At 36.3% G+C, this 20,654-nt stretch overlaps 2 protein-coding genes across 2 annotated transcripts in view; one reads left to right on the forward strand and one right to left on the reverse strand.

Annotated features, from left to right (window-relative positions):
• Positions 1 to 5,141, forward strand: part of DPP8 (dipeptidylpeptidase) — a 36,005-nt gene extending 30,864 nt beyond the window's left edge. The window contains exons 17-19 of the mRNA XM_051217860.1: positions 424 to 574; positions 954 to 1,107; positions 4,345 to 5,141. Coding sequence (XP_051064288.1) covers positions 424 to 574; positions 954 to 1,107; positions 4,345 to 4,440 — 401 coding nt within the window. The 3' untranslated portion in view covers positions 4,441 to 5,141. The remainder of the gene's footprint in view (positions 1 to 423; positions 575 to 953; positions 1,108 to 4,344) is intronic.
• Positions 5,142 to 13,852: 8,711 nt separating this feature from the next.
• Positions 13,853 to 20,654, reverse strand: part of MS3_00009482 (uncharacterized protein) — a 34,469-nt gene continuing 27,667 nt past the window's right edge. Inside the window, exons 16-19 of the mRNA XM_051217861.1 lie at positions 20,191 to 20,360; positions 18,087 to 18,284; positions 16,151 to 16,444; positions 13,853 to 14,039 (exon numbers count right to left, since the gene is read on the reverse strand). Of these exons, the coding sequence (XP_051064289.1) occupies positions 13,950 to 14,039; positions 16,151 to 16,444; positions 18,087 to 18,284; positions 20,191 to 20,360 (752 nt within the window). The 3' untranslated portion in view covers positions 13,853 to 13,949. The remainder of the gene's footprint in view (positions 14,040 to 16,150; positions 16,445 to 18,086; positions 18,285 to 20,190; positions 20,361 to 20,654) is intronic.

The following is a 20,654-nucleotide window of genomic DNA, read 5'->3' on the forward strand; positions in this document are numbered from 1 at the left end:
CAAAGAAGAAATATTAAAGAGTTAGATGGTACAAAGAATAATTTATATAAAATCAATTGCCTGTTAGTACTATTCAATTAATTGAATTATAAATGGTTTAGATTATCTCGTTGTTGGCATATTTGGGCATTTTGTGCGAATTACCTCGATATGACATCAGTTATTATAGGAATACATAAAATTTGGCTAACAGTCTAGTCCATGAAGCGCATTTCAGTAGCTTTATCCATCTGACGACTCCTAAGTTAGATGAAATGCGCGTCCTGCATTCCACTGCTAGCCACATTCCATCCATTCTTTATCAACTATTCAATTAAATTTGTCTATTGCAAATGTAATCATTTTTTTAAAATACAAAATATGTTGTATTACGGTTCTGATAATGATTATGATGATGAAATTTCTTTTGTTTTCCATCTTTAGGTGGTTATATGTCATTGATGGCTGCAATGCTATATCACGATGTATATAAAGCTGCAATAGCTATTTCTCCGGTGGTTGATTGGACGTTATATGATACCGCATACACAGAACGATATATTGGTCTACCTAAGGATAATCCAGATGCTTATTGGTAGGTTTACTTTTACAACAGTTAATAGAATCTTGTATTTAGTTTAAATGGTTCTATGGAGATTAGTTTGATGTATAAGTTATTATCTGTCTCTGATTGGATTTCATTTAGGAGTAGTGCTGTTGCAAATCAGGCAGCACGTGATAGCAGAATGCGAAGACATACAATCTGTAAACTGTAGTTGTTCTAACACTGTTAATATGACGTTGCTAGTGAACATTTTATCCAGTTTTTTTTAGTGTTGTTGGATATATGCATTTTAGTTCAAATTATACGTGTACTCGCTTATGAACTTATTACATTAGGATTAGTCTTATTCTTGTGTTGTAATTCTACAATTCATCGTTTGTTTGTTTGTTCGTTTTCTTTTCCTCAATAGTAAAGGTAACGTAATGAATTATGTTTCAAATATGCCATCAAATAAATATCATTTATTTATATTCCATGGTGGTCAAGATGAAAATGTACACTTTTTGCATACATCATCATTAATTGAAAAATTAGATGCATGCGGTAAACCACATCATTTTCAGGTAAATTCAAATATTAAAATGACTAAATAATTCAATTGATGTTGTTATCGTCTTAGACGATTTTATTAGTTTGTCTGTGTCACTCTATCCTGTTGATCAATCGGTAGATGTTTGTATTGTTGACATGAATCTCATGTAAAGATGACATATCTGTCCATTGATTATTGAATAATGTAAATGGTTTCCATAATCAATTGTTTATTCCCTGGTTTACCAATATTTGTGCAACCAGTGACATCAGCTTGTGACCGGTCCTATTTAGATTTTTTACACCAAGTGTTTATAAAAATGTCGGATCTTTGAAGGTTTTGTTTGACGAAATCCTTTTTTGTAAGGAGCACTTTGCCTTGCTACGGTTGAAGGTGAGGAGAATCAGCTCTCCCTCTCGAAATACTCTCACATGACCACGCGTATACAGCCACTGTTAGGGAAGTTCCACTGACTTCCTGCTCGCGAAGGGGGAGGACGAAAATAAAATGTCCGGTGCTTCAACCGGATTGGTGGATGCGGAGGATCCACCTAGAGGAGTTGGAAAACCTTGATTCCAAACCAATGGTGCACATAGTGTTGGGATATTCAGAAAAATATCCAAAAAATTATCCTGTTAAGTGTAATTCTATCCTTGAACGTGAAATGGTGTCAATAATCGAAAATCTTGTGAACGCAGGTCATTCAATCAAGACAGACTCTGCGTTCAAAGTAATCTACAAGGTAAGTAGAAGCCTTCCTAAGACAATCAGACTGCATCTTCTCTGCATTGCCGAAGCAATAGCCATACATCTGGAAAAACCAGAATTGTGTGTGCAAAAGAAACTGTTACAACCTTTTCTTCTACCATGGTCTTAATGTATTAAAATTTTCTCTCATTTTCATACTCTTGTTCCTTTACAGTCATCTGCTTCACCTTTCATCTTCCTTTAAATCTTCTACCCCCCAACTGGTTTGTTTTTATTTCCACGATCATTTCAATTACATTTCATCTCTGTTTCAACATTTTATTTTATTATGCTGAGCCATCCTTTTCCAATCTATCTTTTGATGAATACTTAAGCCAATAACAATCAAACGATTATTAAACTTTCCTTGTTTTAAAAAATTTTTCTAATACCTTTGTTTATGTAACCTCACTGTCACCATGCATAACAGAAGTTTATTATCAGTATTATTATCATCCTGTAAAAATAAGTATAGATATTTACGATTGTAAAGCTTTGAAAATGAATTCGCCGAAAGCAGAACTCTTTTCGCTGAACTAATCTCTCTTATTTAATGGCTGGGATAGTTTGGTGGTAACATCTCCGATTATGAAACTAGGTCACACGATGATGAATCTGTAAATGAGCATCAGTTCTCTAAAGATGATTAGGACACCTTTTTGACGAGTATGTGATTGCACGAAAATTAGGTCGGGTAGGGTTTCTTGTCGATTACCTGGAACCATCGTCTGCATAATTGACTCCCTAAGTTTAGTTAATCCCTTAAACTGTATTTTTGAAAATTTCTACATTATATGTTTCCTAGTTGAGGAACTAGATTTCAGTTTAAACAGCTGTTCATAATTTAACTGAATGTAATGTTATGAGAACATTATCCGTCTACTTTCATGTGTGTCATGAGCATAGGTATGTTGGATGATCTTCAATGCTGTTAAAATTATATAGACATTTGCCAGTTCCCGGTCGCCCATAACGTGGTAGGATACCCCCCCTTATTAAAGCATTTTAAAAAGTGACTGAGTTATTAGTAAGCTTGAAAACCTGAAATGGATGACTGCGAAACCCAAAGGAAAACTACTTGAGATCATTCATACACAGCGTTTTTGTGAGTAGTTCTTGATCTTTTAATTCTGTACTTTTAAAGCTTTACTACTGTAGACGAAAATCTGTGAGTGCTATTTGTAGGATGAATATTTTCTAACCACTTCCTGCTGTTATAGATAGGCCAAGTCATTAAAAATGCTCATTGTTTGAGGAAAACATCTCATTTTCGTCACAGTCCAAGTACTATTAGCTATTTTTAGTCTTATCTTCCTCCAACCGATCTAACTGTCATATCAGGACCTAATTGAACAACTATTTCAGCCAGTTTAACTTGATTGGGTATCATATGTATTATTTACCAATCATTGAGACATATTTCTCAGCAAAACCGACAATCTTCTTATGTTGACAGATAATTCCCATTTGAACATTAAAAATTAAAAAAAAAAACACGAAGTTCAGCGAAGGGATCTCTTTTCAACGAATTTAGTATCAAGCTGTACAATCGTATATATATATATGAAAACGATTTGTTAAACTACTAATTCCATCAGGAAATATGGACACGAATAGCCAATATGACTTAATAGAAAGATTACACTACTAGATTATATGATACGAATAATAACAATAGATTTAGTGAATATAATAAGATGATGAAAATGTTTTTGTTATAATAATTAAAGGTCATAGAGACGTAAAAAATGAATAAGATGATATGATGGGCATTTACGAATAAAACAATGAGAATATAAGACATAAGTAAAGGGTGGAATGCAGTAATAACAATAATAGGTTAATCAAAATAATTAAGGTCAAGGTGACGATAACGATAAGACGTACTTCTTTTGTACGCATAGTTCTGATTTAAGCTCCTGGCTGGTAAGAGCTTCGGCTATTTTTAAGAGTTGGATACGAAGAAATCTGGGTAGATTTGGACGAATCATATAAACAACTTTAAAATCAAATTATTGATCTGTAGAATCGTTACAGTCGATTAGGTGTTCAAGTATAGAACTCCTAACTGCTTTCCTTTCACCCTTATAGAACCAAGCTGGGATATGTTCCCGTATCCGAGTTGAAAGCGAGCTCTGGCTACGGCCAATGTACCTTGCTCTACAAGAGCAGGTGAACTGGTAGATGAATGGTTAATTGTGTTCATATTTCCTCACGGAATTAGAACTTTTACAAAAACAAAATTTTCATATATATATACGATTGTACAGCTTGATAATAAATTCGTTGAAAAGAGATCCCTTCGCTGAAATTCGTGTTTTAATCTTCTTATGGTACAATTATGGTATCATTTAGAGTTATTAAAAACGAATCATCATATTGATTAACTTTTAAAACATCTTCTGAAAACTAGTCAATCAGTACTTTTGTAATATGTCACTGTAAATGTTAATTATTCTAGTGTCAACTTATCTATTGTTTCATCTGATGCTATTTCTATTCTCCTCCTTTACTTTTACAGTTTTATCCAAATTCTCGACATCGTTTAAAGCATCAATCTCATGTTGAAGCAACAGTTTTAAATTTTCTTGAAGAAACTCTCTGTAAATCAAATTAACTAAAATAGATCTATCGATGAAGCGAAAAAAAAAAACTGTGACAATTCATTCCACATCTTCTATGTATAATTTATTATCATGGTTATGTATGTATATTTCCAGTCCAATACCCCTCCATACACACACACACACACGCACACATACACCTCCCCCCCTCCTTACCCCATGGTAATTATTCATGGAATTATTTAATTTGTTTTTTAACTTCCCATTGTATACCTCATTTTATCCAAAGCGAGAAAAAAAAGATAAACAAACTAAGATCATATTGGTGAAGATGATGATCAATTTATGTGCTTCCTTTTTTTTCTTCTTCTTCAAAGACCGAAATATACATAACTACTTATTATGAAGATATATATTGTATACTTATGTTCAGTGATTTAACTTCATGTATTCAGTAGTAGTATTTAACTTTATTTTTGTCAATCATTAATTTGTCTTTTCATTCTTTTCTTATTTAGTATTTAAATAATTAATTACTATAAATAATTTCTCTCGAATTATGTATATAAAATGGTAAACTCCATTTTTGTTGTTGTTGTTGTTGAGGATTTGTTAGTCAGTCAGCCAGTAACAACGTAGAACTTCGTACGTACGTACATCAGTTCGAGTTGCCACACCACATTAGCATAGAGATGCAGTGGTCGATTCAAATCCCGTAGTGGTAGAGGTAATAAGAGTATAAGCAGTAATCGGGAAGATTAGTGTTTGGAGATGTTACTTAAAGAGTATAATACAGTGAAATAAATTTGAGAGGAGAAAAAAAGAGACAAGGAGGAATCAGGAGATCAAAATTTGGGAGAACACAAAGAGTGTATGCACCTGCGCCATTGCAAACGATTTTGAGCCATGTCATTCAGGGTCTCTAACCATCGGTTGCTATCATCTCGCGGTCCCCAACCAGGTAGTCTACACCTACCAACATGACTCAGACCACTTGTCAGTGACTTCATGGACTTGTGCCATGTTTTGGTCTGACCGCCCCTATCTTTCTTCCATCCTACTAGTACACCATAAAACATCGCACGTCGAGGCAGTTGGTGGTTGAGCATACGTAACACATGTCCCAGACATCTCAACTGATGAAGTTTCACTACTTCATCAATTGATTTGCCATCCTTACCTAGTACCCGTTTCCTAACAACTGCGTTACTTACTCGATAGTCCCAGGATATACGAGCAATATTTCGAAGACACCTATGATCCAACACTAGTAATCTACGAATATCCTCTACTCTTACCGGCCACGTTTCACTGCCATAAAGTAGGACGGAACGAACTGCTGCGCAGTAAACACGTCCTTTGGTTGATAGACGGATATCTCGCCTACGCCATAAATGATGTGAGTTGGCAAAAGCTAGTCGAGCCTTCTGTATCCGTGCTGAGATTTCGTCACACACCAGACCACAAGGGCTGATGAGACTTCCAAGATACGTGAAGCGATCGACACGCTCAATTACTTCACTCCCTATCATTAGTTCGGGTGTCAATGCAACCCAATCCTGAAGCAACATTTTACATTTCGAGGGGGAGAATCGCATCCCGAACATGCTTGCATCGTTGCTTAGAGTGGTCAGAAGACTGCATTTTGTCAGCGTCTTCACCAAATAAAACTATGTCATCAGCATATTCTAAGTCAACAAGTGAACCTCCTGGTAGAAGTTCAACCCCAATAAATTTAGATAAGGAAATTGTTATCTCTAAAAGTACGTCGACGACAAAGTTGAACAAGAATGGGGAGAGTGGACAGCCCTGACGAACACCACTTGAGGTAATCAATTCTGATGACAGTTCGCCATAAGCTCTCACTCTACCAGTTGTGTTCGAGTAGAGAGCCTTTATAAGGTTAATGTACTTCTTTGGTACTCCTTTCAGTGACAAACACTGCCATAGAACCTTACGATCAACAGAGTCGAATGCCGCCTTAAGGTCGAGAAATACTACCATTGTGGGGCGTCTGAACGTATGTCTGTGTTCTAGAACCTGACGTAGTGTGAATATCTGATCTATACAACCACGTCCAGGTCGAAAACCGGCCTGGTTTTCTCTAATCTGCTCTTCACGAGCTTTGATTAGGCGTCGAAGTATTATTGAAGCTAATATTTTAGACACTATATTGGTCAAACTGATTCCTCTGTGATTGTCACAAGACGACTTTTGTCTTTTCTTATGGATTGACACAATCAGTGATTGAGACCAGTCAGATGGGATTACGTCCAGTTCCCAAATTCTACCTAAGACCTCGGTTAATCTCATTGCTAATACTGAACCACCATCCTTAAAAATCTCAGGAGTAAACCTGTCAGGGCCTGCTGCTCTCCCTCGTTTCAGATTTCTTATGGCTTTTTCAACTTCGTAAAGAGTCGGAGGACCTGCATTAACTTGCCATTCAGGTTGACTAGAGATCGTGGGAAACCGAAGTGTGGCTGAAGGCCAGTTGAACTGATCCCTAAAGTGTTCTGCCCATCGATCCAATCTCCTGGATTGAGAATGAATAATATGTCCATCTTTCTCTGAGATTGTTTCGCTAACAGTCGGTTTCCTAATACCGGTTTCCTTAACAAGTCTGAACAACTGTCTGCTATTACCTATTGCCGCTGCCTTTTCCGTCTCTCTTGCTTTCGCTACCCACCACTGTTCGCGATCATTGCGTAGACTTCTTGTCAGCTTGCGCTTAAGCTGACTCCGCTCTTCATTATGTTCAAAGCCAGGTGGAATGAGTTTCCGAGCATCTATCAGTGCGATAGATGCTGCTGAGATCCAGTGTTGCTCCCTAACCTTCTGGTTTACCTTACTAGCAGATATCACTGTTATTTCCACAGCTTTTCGGATATCATTCCATGCTGCCTCGGGGAGGGTATAGCGACTCACGTGCAATTGGGTTTATTCTCATTTAACTCAGTTAAGCCCTTTTGCTAACTTATTTAGCGGACAGTCATCCGCACTATAACAACTTATCGTATCCTTATTATTTTGTGCTTGTATGAAATACGTATGCTTGAATATTGATTACGGCCTACGCATTTATTCACTCTGCTAGTCTTACCATCAACTGATTATTTGATTCGATTACTCATTCATTTCACATGGTATATATATGTCCATGTTATTCACACTCACTCACTCACTCACTCACTCACTCACTCACTCACTCACTCACTCACTCACTCACTCACTCACTCACTCACTCACTCACTCACTCACTCACTCACTCACTCACTCACTCACTCACTCACTCACTCACTCCACTCACTCACTCACTCACTCACTCACTCACTCACTCACTCACTCACTCACTCACTCACTCACTCACTCACTCACTCACACACTCTCGTCTCGCTCTTGCTATGGCTCTCGCTCGCTTGCTCGCCTTCCGGCACAACTCTTCTATGCTTGTTTAACGCATCTGTACATTTGGATATATGTGTGTGGTCTCGTAATAAACGTAATCAACACTTCGTATTTGCCTTCTGATTAATAAACCGTTGGGACGTTATATAGAACGGTTATGAAGACGAGCTGTATACGAAGTTTAAAGATTATATCGATTACCGACCACCACAAGGGCATCACATACATGGCTGCCTAACTGTTTTCCTAGTTGTTCCTGAAATATACTCTTAGCTTGACTATCATTAAGTAGGACCCTAAGAGGTTTACTGGCAGCGTCTTTCCTACGTCCAGTAAGACGCAGACAGATACGCACTCGTACTAGAGCATGATATGAATCTAAGCATGTGCTCCAGAATGAGCGACAGTCTTCTATCGAGCCCCTCCATCGATGGCTGATAGCGATGTGATCTATTTGGGTCCAACGTTGGGACGAATTAGGGGGTCTACATGTTAAAAGATGTTTTTCATTATGCCTAAAGTTAGTATTTGCAAGAAAGAAGCGGTTATCTGAGCATATTTGCAACAGACGATCGCCATTATCTGTTCTTTGAGCCACGATGCTATAAGATCCACCTAGGTGTCTTTCTCTATCGCTTAGTTTACCTACTTGAGCATTAAAGTCACCGGCCATTATTACTACATCCGAGCGCCTGGCTTTTCGGAGAAGGTCGGAGAGCTTTCTGTAAAACTCATCTTTTACATCCTCTGTGCTGCAGTCAGTGGGAGAATAGGCAGAGACGACGAAGAGGCAACGACGAGTGTCCCTATCTTTTCGGATCATTATTGTCCCGTTTAGTCGGACAGCACACAAACGACTGTCTACTGGGATCCACTCTAAGAGAGCGAGTTCTGCCCCAGGACTCAATGCTATACCTACGCCGGCGAGGCCACGGGAAGCAGGATCAGGGCTTCCAGATACACGAAGTGTGAATCGAGTTGGTTCTTTATTTTGGCATGGTAAGGTCAGATGAATGACGCTACTTGGATCCTGTATGCGCGTTTCGGAGACGCAGCACACATCGATGGTGCGGGATTCTAAAGTCGTAGCTAAGGAGGCCTGCTGTCTTATTTGGCACAATATTCGGACGTTAAAAGCTCCCACGTGTAGTTTAGAGCGTGGTTTCAGGAGACCGTGAATAGCGTTCCGCGTACTCGAATCGTTTGCTCTGGCGGTGCGAGGTGATAAAGAAACGTGAAGAGGGTTAGTCATGGAGATAAGAGAGGTATTAGGAGGTGTAGGAAGGATTTGAATGTGACCAACTTGGTCTCGTGTGCTGTTAAGGGTATGAGGGCTTATATCACTTCCCGGTTGCCCACACCGTGGAAGGGTATTTCTTGAGGAACCTGAAAAGGAAGTTGGATTAGTGTTGGGAGCGTGACCGCAGAGGATTTGAATTTAATGAAATCTTAGCACATGAATTGATGATTGTCAGTTTTCGTTTTTGGTTAACCTGTATGAGTTACAATGTCAATATCTGTTTGTTTATCAATGGAAGAATAATTATACTATTCAGTTGTTTTCTCTGGTTTATATTTATGTTTAGGTCACTAGTAACTAGTATTTCACGAAATATGTCTTTGAAGCTCTCTCTCTCTCTCGTATATTGATATCACTAAGGTAGTAATATTGATATTAGAGTTAATGTATTAGGTAAATGATGACTACTCATTTGATGAGATTATGGGACTTCATCGATTGAACTGGTTAGAACGTATACTAAGTCACTGGTCTTATCGACATATAATCCTTAATGATGTGGAAGTACGTCAAGATTTTTAGTAGGGAGAAGTTTGGTTACTCACTCTATCGTTGTTAAATAATTGTGATTCAAGTGAGTTCATAATAACGTGGTAAATAATAAAAAAGACCTATACTTATCTAGTGTTTTGATTAACCTGTCATTTACACGTTAGTACAATTATATGACTTCTTTGGTAATGATAGGTTAACAAATTCCCAATCATATTAGAGTATTATGAAGGGATGAATAGAATATGCCTACCATTAGATATATATACACTTAACCTCAGCATTCACGCGCGAGAATGATAGGTCCTGAGTTCGAGTCTCACGGGGCGGGGTCGTGGTTGTGCATTGCTGAGGAGTCCCATAATAGGATGAAACGACTGTCCAGTTCTTCCAGCTTTTCTATGGTGATCTAACTTTAATTGATTCATGATCTCAACTATATAAATTATTATTATTATTCTCAAAAACTAGAATGGTGAGATATTCAACAATTTTTAAATGAACTCCGTTAATATACTGAATCATGATAGCTAACAAATAGTTGAATGAAGTGAACTTAAAGACTTTCTTGTCAATCAGTAATAATCTTCAAATGGTCTAGTGTATATTTACATTTACTTAAGTTGTCTAACCAACATTAACACGATGAGATGACTGTGGAAGAATGTCATGAGAAGAGAAATAATATAATCTCTAAACATGTTTGTAATGGTATGTGTGCATAAGCACGAGGTTTATTCCGAGTTAATTGACTCTTACTAAAGAATACTTCCATCATTGTCATCAGTGAATTACTATCTCACAACATACCTGGTTGAACTCCACTGGTCACTGCTTCTCACTAAAACGCCAGGATATACTTCTTGAAACCAGTCACTAGTGAGCATATGTTGATTAGTATCAGAAGGGGTTTTGCGGAGATTGTAGTAATTTCAATAGTTGAGATCATGTGTCAATTGGAGCTAAACCTTCATGGAAAACCTGGGAGCAGTGGACGGCCGTTTCGTCTTATTGTGGGACTCCTCAGTAGTCTAGTGTTTAATCGTTTGTGCGCGAGACTGATAGGCCCTGGGTCCGAATCCCGTGAGGCGGGGTCGTGGATGCACACTGCTGAGGAGTCCCACAATAGGACGAAACAGCCGTTCAGTACTTCTAGGTTTTCCATGGTGGTTTGGCTTCAATCAACACATGATCTCAACTACTGAATTTACTACAATCTCCACAAAACCCCTTCTGATAAAGAATAATTATTTCCAAGTAATATTATATTGAGTAATTCATTTGAACAAATTTTTTATTATTATCACTGAATTCGAAAATGTTAGTTTGGTTACTGTTTCATGTAGAAGATTGGTTGATATATCTTGGAATCGAGTGTTTAAATTATTTTGGCATCGATTGTATAATTGGAAAATTGTCATTCAACATAGCACTGGATAGCACAGCTCGTAACATAGAATAAATAAAATCATATTCACAGGAAAAACTACCCTTAAACAACGCGGTACGTTTGAGGGTGGAGAGAGAGTGTGTCCGCTTTTCCTCTGGAAATACTATCATACAACTATGAGCTTATAGCTAATGTCTGGGAGGTCCTACTCACCGTATATACATGAGTAGTTACTTTTTTTATGAAAGCGGGTACAGAGGTTCTACTGGAAGGAGTTAGAAAATCCTGATTCCAAATCATTTGTGCATATGGGCTTTGGGATTTTCAGGGATCCAAAAAAGTATTAACGTATCTGTGGATACTACTTACCATTAGATTGGATTCCTTGACGTTATCTTGTTGATTAGACCTCTAAATGAAAGTCTCGAGGAATCTCCCTTTTAATTAAAACACTTGGATTAGTTTAGGCAAACAGGAAATATCCCATCTCATACACGAATTTTATGATGACTACAACTGAAGAAAATATGTGCATATTTCTTTTGATGCCTAGTTATAATAATATTTGTGTTTGCAATGTATCAACATAATGTTTTCTAAAATAGAACAACATAAGAGCTTTCCGGCCTACACTAAGAATGTTTATTTCTTGATACTATATTATTATATATTAAGAGTAATATAGTTCATTTTTGTATTGTTCGTTTGAATCTACCCATTGATCAGTCTCTTATTGACATATGCGCATACTGTGCGCATTGCCTTAAATCACAAGCATTATAAGCAACGATTCATAGTGGTTAGCAGTGGAATCTCGTAATGTTTATGATAAATTCACCCTGGAATTTTTTTCTTCTTTTTTTATATCAACAATAAACTAATTCAATAGTATGGCATTATAATGCATTCAATGGATTCTATCCAACTAATCCTCCGTTAGTTCTTCGATGTGATATATTTAATAATTTAGATCGAATGCTCACATTACAAAATAATAATAATGATGAATGTATAAATGATCATATAAGTAGTAGTATTAGTGTTACATACTCATCAAATTATATTGAGTTTAGCAATTCACAATCAATATTATATGGACAGTTATTTGTGCCAAATTGTAATCATAGTCGACTGTTACCTGTATCATCGGTCAATGGTGTTAGTGTTGTTGGTTATCCAACTTTGCATTTTGTTTATGGTGGTCCAGGTATTCAACTTGTTCGTGGCAGTTATTCAAGATCTGTGTAAGTCTTAGTTTTTAGTCGTTTATATAATGGTTAATTGAAAACTTAATATACATAAATTATAGTACAACTAGTCATCAGAAGTATGAACTACTCAAACGAAGTGATAGTATTGTGAAAAAATAGAGGAGTACTTAAATGTACATGGGATTACTTAATTTCCGTTAATAATGCTTAGTGTCAGTATTGGGCTGTGAAGATTGTTGAATTTCATTTAGATTACAAATCGATCCAAGTTAGACAGCCATTAAATGTCTGGAAACATGGAACGACTATTTCTCCTTAGTATGGGACTATCCAATAGTGCTCATCCATAACCTCGCAACCGGAAATCAAACTCCGGACTTTAAGTTTCAACGCCGAATGCTTACTGTCTATACCATTGAGCCAGGCTCTCATGATGTACAAATCTAACTGCAATCAACCCATGATATTGCACAACCACTTTCCATTGTCTTCGCAGGGTACCTTCTGATATAGTGAGCCGATCGGAAGTATCCAAGTGAGACGGTCGCTTGATGACGATCAGAAATAACCTGAAGAACAACTGCATATCATTTGCTAAGGAATGGATTGATTTTCTGAGGTTTAGAAATGTTGTATATATCAATTGGTATTTGTGTATTTTATTCGGTAGTTCAATAGACTTATGCTGTAAAAGTATCTGGGGTGACATTTGGAAAATATATCCAAGTCACTGAAGCCGGCGTTTGAAAATAGTGGCATCAAATATTACTCAGGATTTTATTACGCAAAGATTTAAATGTTAATTCGTTCATCTCAACACGATCTCTTCGGAATTATAATGGTGGTTGACATATAAGCAAAGATGGATATTGACGAGCAGTGGAATCCAGGAAGCGCGTTTCGTCCTATTTGTATGTACCTGCATCTCAGAGTTGATGTTCACTCTGAGATTCGAACACAACACCGTTCACTTCAAATGGCATTACTTCGTCCACTTAGCTACTGAGTCCATATACCCATTGACTGTTAGTTCACCTAAACCATTATTAGTCCAGTTTTTTTTGAGATACCTATTAACTTACACTCATTTTTGTTCGTTACGAAGAACAAGACTGATAAATCAATAGAAACGAAGCAAAGTTGTTTAGGCTAATACATAATCAGTAGAAGCCAAGTATGATTGCCAACCTACCTGATATCCAATATTTCTACTTTTATGCGAATCTATGTGAAATGGAAAAGTACCCTTTTTACTGTGTAGCTCATATTATCGATCTTATTTCTCGATTTATGTGTTGTTTTTTTCTGTTGAAAAGAAATATTTGATAATGATCGATAATTTATTTAGTGATTGTCACTGTTATTTGTTTACTTTCTATTGATTACTTGAAATAGATTTGCTCATGCTCAATTATTTTGTCATTTTGGTTATGCTGTTTTTCTATGTGATTGTCGTGGTTCCTCTAATCGTGGTATCAATTTTGAATGGTCATATCCAGTGATGGATGTTGACCGGCAGTCGAATCCATGACGCGCGTTTCGTCCTATTTAAGATTCATCAAGTGGATCTACTAGATCCCACTGCTAATCTTAATCCATCTTTGCTTATAAGAATATTTTAGAAAATTTAAACAAATCACAAGATGGAAAAAAACAACAAATTATCTAACGTGCCATTTCTTTATTTATTAAAATTCAATCTTTCATTTCATGATCACTAATATCACTATCATTGAATGGTACTTGTTCATTACTTTCTATTTATTTAATTAATTCATCTACCAGTTTACTTGGATGTTGAAATAATTGTTTTGGTGTTGAATCAATATTAATAGTTTGTGAACAGAAAGCCTATAGAAAAATGGGAAAGAAAACAAGAAATATAAGAAGAGTAAGATATAATAAACAGGGTAATATTTTAGTATTTCAAGTTGTTAATCGTGATAAGTCTTGCGAATTGAACGCTATATTCGTTTCCTAAGCTATTCTGGAAACCCCCAAGCTAGAACTATACAGCGACCTGAACACAAGAGAGAAAACGCAAAGTATGCGAGAAAATACTTTACTCCAAGGTTTGTTTTTGTACAGAAAACACGGGTGTTTATAGATGTTAACATTTGTTAAATCAACATCATATTTTAGCCAATACGCTAAAAGACATATTATGCTACTGACCAATAGTATCACGCCACGTTGATATTCTAGAAAGCTGCATCATGCTCCGATTGTCTAGGATTCTTCGGCTCCTCTAGGGCCTCTGGAAGCTCCGTTGCAGTCCTCGGAAAGCCGACTCAACAATCCATAGGGTACTTTACTTGTCTTAGTTAAATGTTATTGTGAAGATTTCTTTATTTATTAAAGCATATAAACATTGGTACAAGGAGGCAACAAACAGATGCACCACATAAGTTATTCGATTTGTGTGAGGGTTAGGAGACTGCCCTGGTGCCACACCCGGAGCCTTCAACCTAAAGGTTTGATCCACAAGGTAGTGGAGCAATGTCAGGAGATGCAGTTACATGGTAGCCGGTGACCAAGAAATTGGTTCATTCGACATTTGTTCCTTCAGGATCCTGGAATCCATGTACATCTTTGGGTTTTCCAGGGTTTTCCAACTCCTCCAGGTGGACTCTCCGTATCCACCAACCCAGTTAAAGTGTAGGACATTCACCTTCTGTCCTCAATTTCGTAAATAACACTCACGCCACGAGAAGGCAGTGAGTAGGACTTCCCTGGCATTGGTTGTATGCACGTGGTTATGTGAGAGCATTTCGAGAAGGAAATCTGACTCTCCCCACTCTCGGCCGTGCCAGGGTATATTGGGGCATTTATGATTAACAAAGGATGTTTGGACTATCGTGGTAGAGTTGGGTTTTGACAACATGGATTCTTTACGTGGAATTTAAATTTATTTTACTTTTGTAGTTTGAGACGTTACTATGGAGCTATTTAAGGTTCTGCTTATCAATAATAGAACTAAGGTGATAAATTATCTAGTTTTCACTACTTTCGATCAAATTCAGTCTTAATAGTAAATTCTCCATGAACTAATATCACTTGGAAAAAATCTGAAAATCGAAGTGTAATGACGCTCGGTTTCCGCATCTACACGACTAGGATGTTAATTTACCTTAGACGACTATCTACACTAGATACCCTCCCAGTGTCTATTCTGCAGGACATCAACACAACTCAGATGAAGAACACATAATTAGCCTGTCTGGAACTGAAATATATTTCCACACCAAAAACCGACAACGATCACAGTAATAATAAGGGTATGAGAACATATAACTCATCTGATGTTTGTCGGGCTATTTGCTAGTCTTACTAAACAAATAACTAATCATTATTTACCTCGCTCACACATCACAAAGAAGGTTTCAAACAGTTATTCTAACTAAAAATGGACAATTCTTCGTTGTATTCAAACATAGCTCCACGTAAAATCGAATTCAAGATCTTACAATCTCACCATGAGTAGGATACTTTTGAGTCAATTTTTCAAAAAACTCATAGCCTTCATTTTCAATTTTAATCTTTCTCCGACTAGTTGGCAGGCAGATGTTAATGTGACAATTTATTGAGTAGAAACCAATAGAAGTTTGTCTAATCCTTTAAAGTTAATCGATTTCTGTCTATCAAGTTGCAATGCGGTCACTGATCAAAGTGACTCGATATTTCATGTGTTATGTTGACATTTTAGGTGGTTGGAAGTAGTCAGCAAGAAAATCTTGTCGACTTATATTTCATCCTAGATATCACTCGTCATCAAGGGCTGTTGGGAGATTTGAGATAACTGATGCTACCCTTTAAAATTCTAACATTGATTACCTCGTTACAAAGTCTAAGACATTATCGATGATTTATTCGACTGAGAAATGACTACATGCCGACTACTTTTCGAGTTATATCATTTGAAATAAATAAAATATATTTTCTAGAAAAGTAACATCACTTACTGTCACATTCAACTTATCAATATCTGTCTTATGATATATACTGGATCCTTTATCATGATTTGAACATTTACTTAATTGACTTTTGATCTGATTTGATTCTGATTTGTTTTTTTGAATATCTACATTGATATCGGAAGATTTATTGAAATCATTCAATCGTCCAATACGTGATGCATTAATCGCAGATAATTGTTTAATACGAGCTTCTTTAAGATATTGATGATTTGATGTTCTTGCTATGTAGTCATTATAATTTTCCATGGCATATTCTTGATTACGTATGATTTTTCTTATCTTCATTAAAACGGGAATAGATAATAAAATTTCAATAAAGTGATAAAATAGTTAATAATAATAATAATAATAATGATAATTTATCCGCGCGCGAGACCGATAAATCCTGAGTTCGAATCGTGGATGCGCACTGCTGAGGAGTCTTACAATAGGACGAAACGAACGTCCAGTGCTTTCAGATTTTCCATGGTGATCTAGCTTTATTTGACTCATGATCTCATTTATTGTGATTATGAAGCAGTTATCCGCCAGTAGGATTAGATACTCATCATTCTGTATTAGAAATTATACCATTGGATGCAAGCCTAGTGATATAAATGATCAAGTTTTGGTAGCGAGTCTTGTGAGTCTTAGGTTCAATGTTTGATAGGGTTGTTAACGCACACTGACGCTAAAAAGCACCATGTCAGGATGAAACAGGTCTCCTGTGTTTTCTGCTTCTCAAAATATTATCTTAACCAAAGGTAGTTAGTGGTGTGAAACTTTATATTTCATTATTATGATATAAAAAGAAATCTTGCAAGAGTGCGAGTAATGAAGAAGATTAGAACTTTGAAACTATTTTACAGATTATTTATTTTATTATGTCCATCTATTGTAGTCACTAATTGTTGCTACATGATTTGGTGTTCCTTAACTATATCTAACTTCTTATTCAACCCTTTTTACATTCTCTCCCACTTATGAATTGTTTGTGTTCAAAGGATACTTTTCTAATTTAATCACAGTGTCGTTTTGTGGATATTATAGTAATTTAGCAGTTGAATTCATGAGTCAATTGAAGCTAGACCGCCACCATGGAAAACCTGGAATCACTAGAAGACCATTTCGTCCTAGTATAGGACTCCTTAGCAGTGAGCATCCACGATCCCGCCTCTTGACGACCTTCCAGTGTTTTCTGGTTTTCCATGGTGGTAGTCTAGCTTCAATTGACTTATGACCTCAACTATTGAAATTACTTTTCCGTTTGTTAGTATATTTTCGTCTGATAATTTATGCAATATAAACTCATGAGTGTTTGAGTTATGATAAGCTACTACTGTACAATAGAGAAGATAGCTGTTTGTTAGCTTCAATCAGTCAGCTACAACATCAAACCAGGTTTGTTATTTCCATTATCTGATAGATCAAGGACTAATAGGCATTAAGTCACTTTAAATACAATCTCCACAACTCCTAAACTGATAATTACCATGTGCTCACTAGTGACTAGCTTCGTGAGAAAATTCTCGGAGTTCTGGTGAGAAGCCGTGACCAGTGGAGCTAATCCGTTTCTGGTAGAAACAGGTGTCTACATCAGTACAATGGAAGGTGGTTGAGCAATTTCGTGGATTGGTTGATGATAGACATTAACACCATTGGATGCCGACTCAGTGGCCCAGTAGGTTAAGCGTTCACGCGTACGACTGAAGGCCCTGGGTTCGAATTCCGAAAGCGGGATCGTGGGTGTGCACTGCCGAGGAGTCTCACAATAGGACGAAACGGCCATCCAGTGCTTCCAGGTTTTCAGTGATGGTCTAAAATCAATCGGTTCATGTTCTCAATCAACAACTTAACAATCTCCACATCCCCTAAACTGACAATTCAAGAATTTATTCTTCAATAAAGATAATACAAAGAAATGAAGGAAGAATTTACTTACTGATGAATAATATTTTTGTTCTTCAGTTGATTCATAAGTTTTTGTAGCATCTAATATTTCTTGTTGTTTACATTGTACATTGTTAATTTGTTTTTTACACCATTCAGATATACATGATAATAATTCATTATCTGGTGTAATTGGTCGAATTTGTTTATTATCTAAATCAGTTTGTATAGTTGTCCAAGTTTCAGCCATCTTAACAAATGAAGAATAGTGTTACATATATTCATATAATGACTGGTAAAGATAAACTATATTAAAGATATTAATCGACATCAGCAAATGGATATATGTGCCACATAAATCGTTTGATTTGTGTGAGATCTGGGATACTACCTGAGTGCTCAGACCAAAACGGGTGGTTTTATTAAAAAGCCATAGCCTGAGCCTTTGACCTTAAGGTTTGATCCACAAGGCAGTGGAACAATGTCAAGAGATGCAGTTCCACGGTATCCGTGACCAATAATTAGTTCATACGCCATTTTTTACATCAAGGTCGTTGAATCCATGTACACCATTGCTTTGGAATCAAGGTTTTCCAACTCCTCTAGGTGGACTCTTTGTATCCACTCACCAGGTTAAAGCTCTGTATATTCGCTTTTTGTCCTCTGAATTTCGTAAACAACCCTCTCGCCGCGAGAGGGTAGTGAGTAGGACTTTCCTGGAAGTGGTTGTATGCACGTGGCCATGTGAGAGTATTTAGATAGGGAGAGCTGATGAAGGTCCAAACGTGGATCAGACTGTCGATCAAAATGTTGAATTTTACGTAAACATCAATCTTGGAGTTTATTGAAATATAATTTTTCCTCTTTCGTGTCTTACATTCACTCAGGATTCATCTGTTATGAAACTATTCTTTCAAAATTTCTTTTCTATTGTATATTCTAACAATACATCTTAGTGAAATTCAATGAATTGGTATGTCATTTGCTTGTTACTATTTAATATCAGAAATCTACTCGTTATTTATATTGCATAAATTTATGTTTAACTGGGGTATGCTTTCATGTAAGTATTATTGTGATGTGTGCTACTGATGTCGATAGATATAAGTAGTATGTATCACCAATCGAAATTGGAATGCCTGGCGTTAGATGATTGAGAAAATTGAAGAGAAGAGAACGAGAACAGAGAATGATTGATAATGAAAATGAAGGAACAACCAAATCTGAGACAAATAATAGATATTTTTCAATGAAGTATTTACTGTATGTTGATCAGATATTACCAATATATTCTGTAATGTTGTATTAAAATACATTTGGTTGTCCCCCATTTCTGTATCCATTCACTACATTATCATCTTTAACTGTTAATTGAAGAGTTTCATAGATGAGATAGTCATCATTTATGAAAAGTGATGATCGTATTATGTGTAGATTTGGCTGAAATTGGAAATATTAACTCACCTATCTGAAAGTCTACGGTTTACTGGTTATTGAAGTGGGTGATGTGTATTGTCGAGAGGTTTTACTGGTGGAGTTGAAACGATTACAAAGGTTTTCATAGATTTTAGTGATTCTTAAGACGATGTCACTCATTAAAAATGAAGTATAGTACATTTGTATTGATTGTTTGGGTTTTTTACTTTGATGTTATGTACTGCTATTGATTAGTCTGTTTTGGAATTTATGAATCTTGTGCAGATAACCCCGATATTATCATTAAATTACAAGCATTTTAAGCAAAGATGGATGATGGCTAGTAGTGGAATCCAGGATTCGAGTTCGTTCTGTCCGGTACTCTTCAGTTGGATGTACCTGTAACCCAGTGCTGATATTCAAGCTGAGACTGGAAATCAAATATAGCTAAAAACGACAAACGCGATATTCAAGTAACGAATATAAACCAAATAAAACCCACCTTGTTACTAAGTGAACTCAGTTATGAAGTGGATAGCGTGTTAAAACATTGGAACAAAACGTACTTGGTTCGAGTCCCGACGCAAATAATGATACTAGGGTGCAAGTAGATCAGGCTGAAGAGTCCCTAATAATGACAAAACATGTATCCTAGATTCCACTACTAACGTCTATCCATTAAGTTTATCACAATAATATTCATAAATAAACAACAACATGAGGTTATTAGTTTTCCTTACCTTTAAATCAAAATATGATTCTATTTTTTTCAATGTAATCTGATCTTTAAATGTAAGATTCTCTTGATTATTAAAACCAAGTCGTAAAAACAAAGCGTATATATTCATTTGAAGGCTGGTGTTTTGTTTAGTCGCTGATGTCTCAGAAAGATAGTTTACATTATCTGTACCTAAATTTTATTTTGTAGAGATAAAAAAAAATTAGATTGATCGGAATGATAAAATATCAGTTGAGTCAGTCAGTCAGTCGGTCAGCTACAACGTAGGACCAGGCACATATATGCATCGGTCCAAGTTGAATATGGGGTATGCCAGATTCACATGTATTTAACAAGTTTCTAGCTTAATCAACTAAAGTTAATTACAGTGAATGGTACCATAGTACTATTAAATGATTGTATCAAGTTGTGGATCATATTATCGTATGATTTCATTATTTATCAAATATGGATCAATAATTTATT

Source organism: Schistosoma haematobium, chromosome 7 (genome assembly GCF_000699445.3).
Source record: "Schistosoma haematobium chromosome 7, whole genome shotgun sequence".
NCBI lineage: Eukaryota > Metazoa > Platyhelminthes > Trematoda > Strigeidida > Schistosomatidae > Schistosoma > Schistosoma haematobium.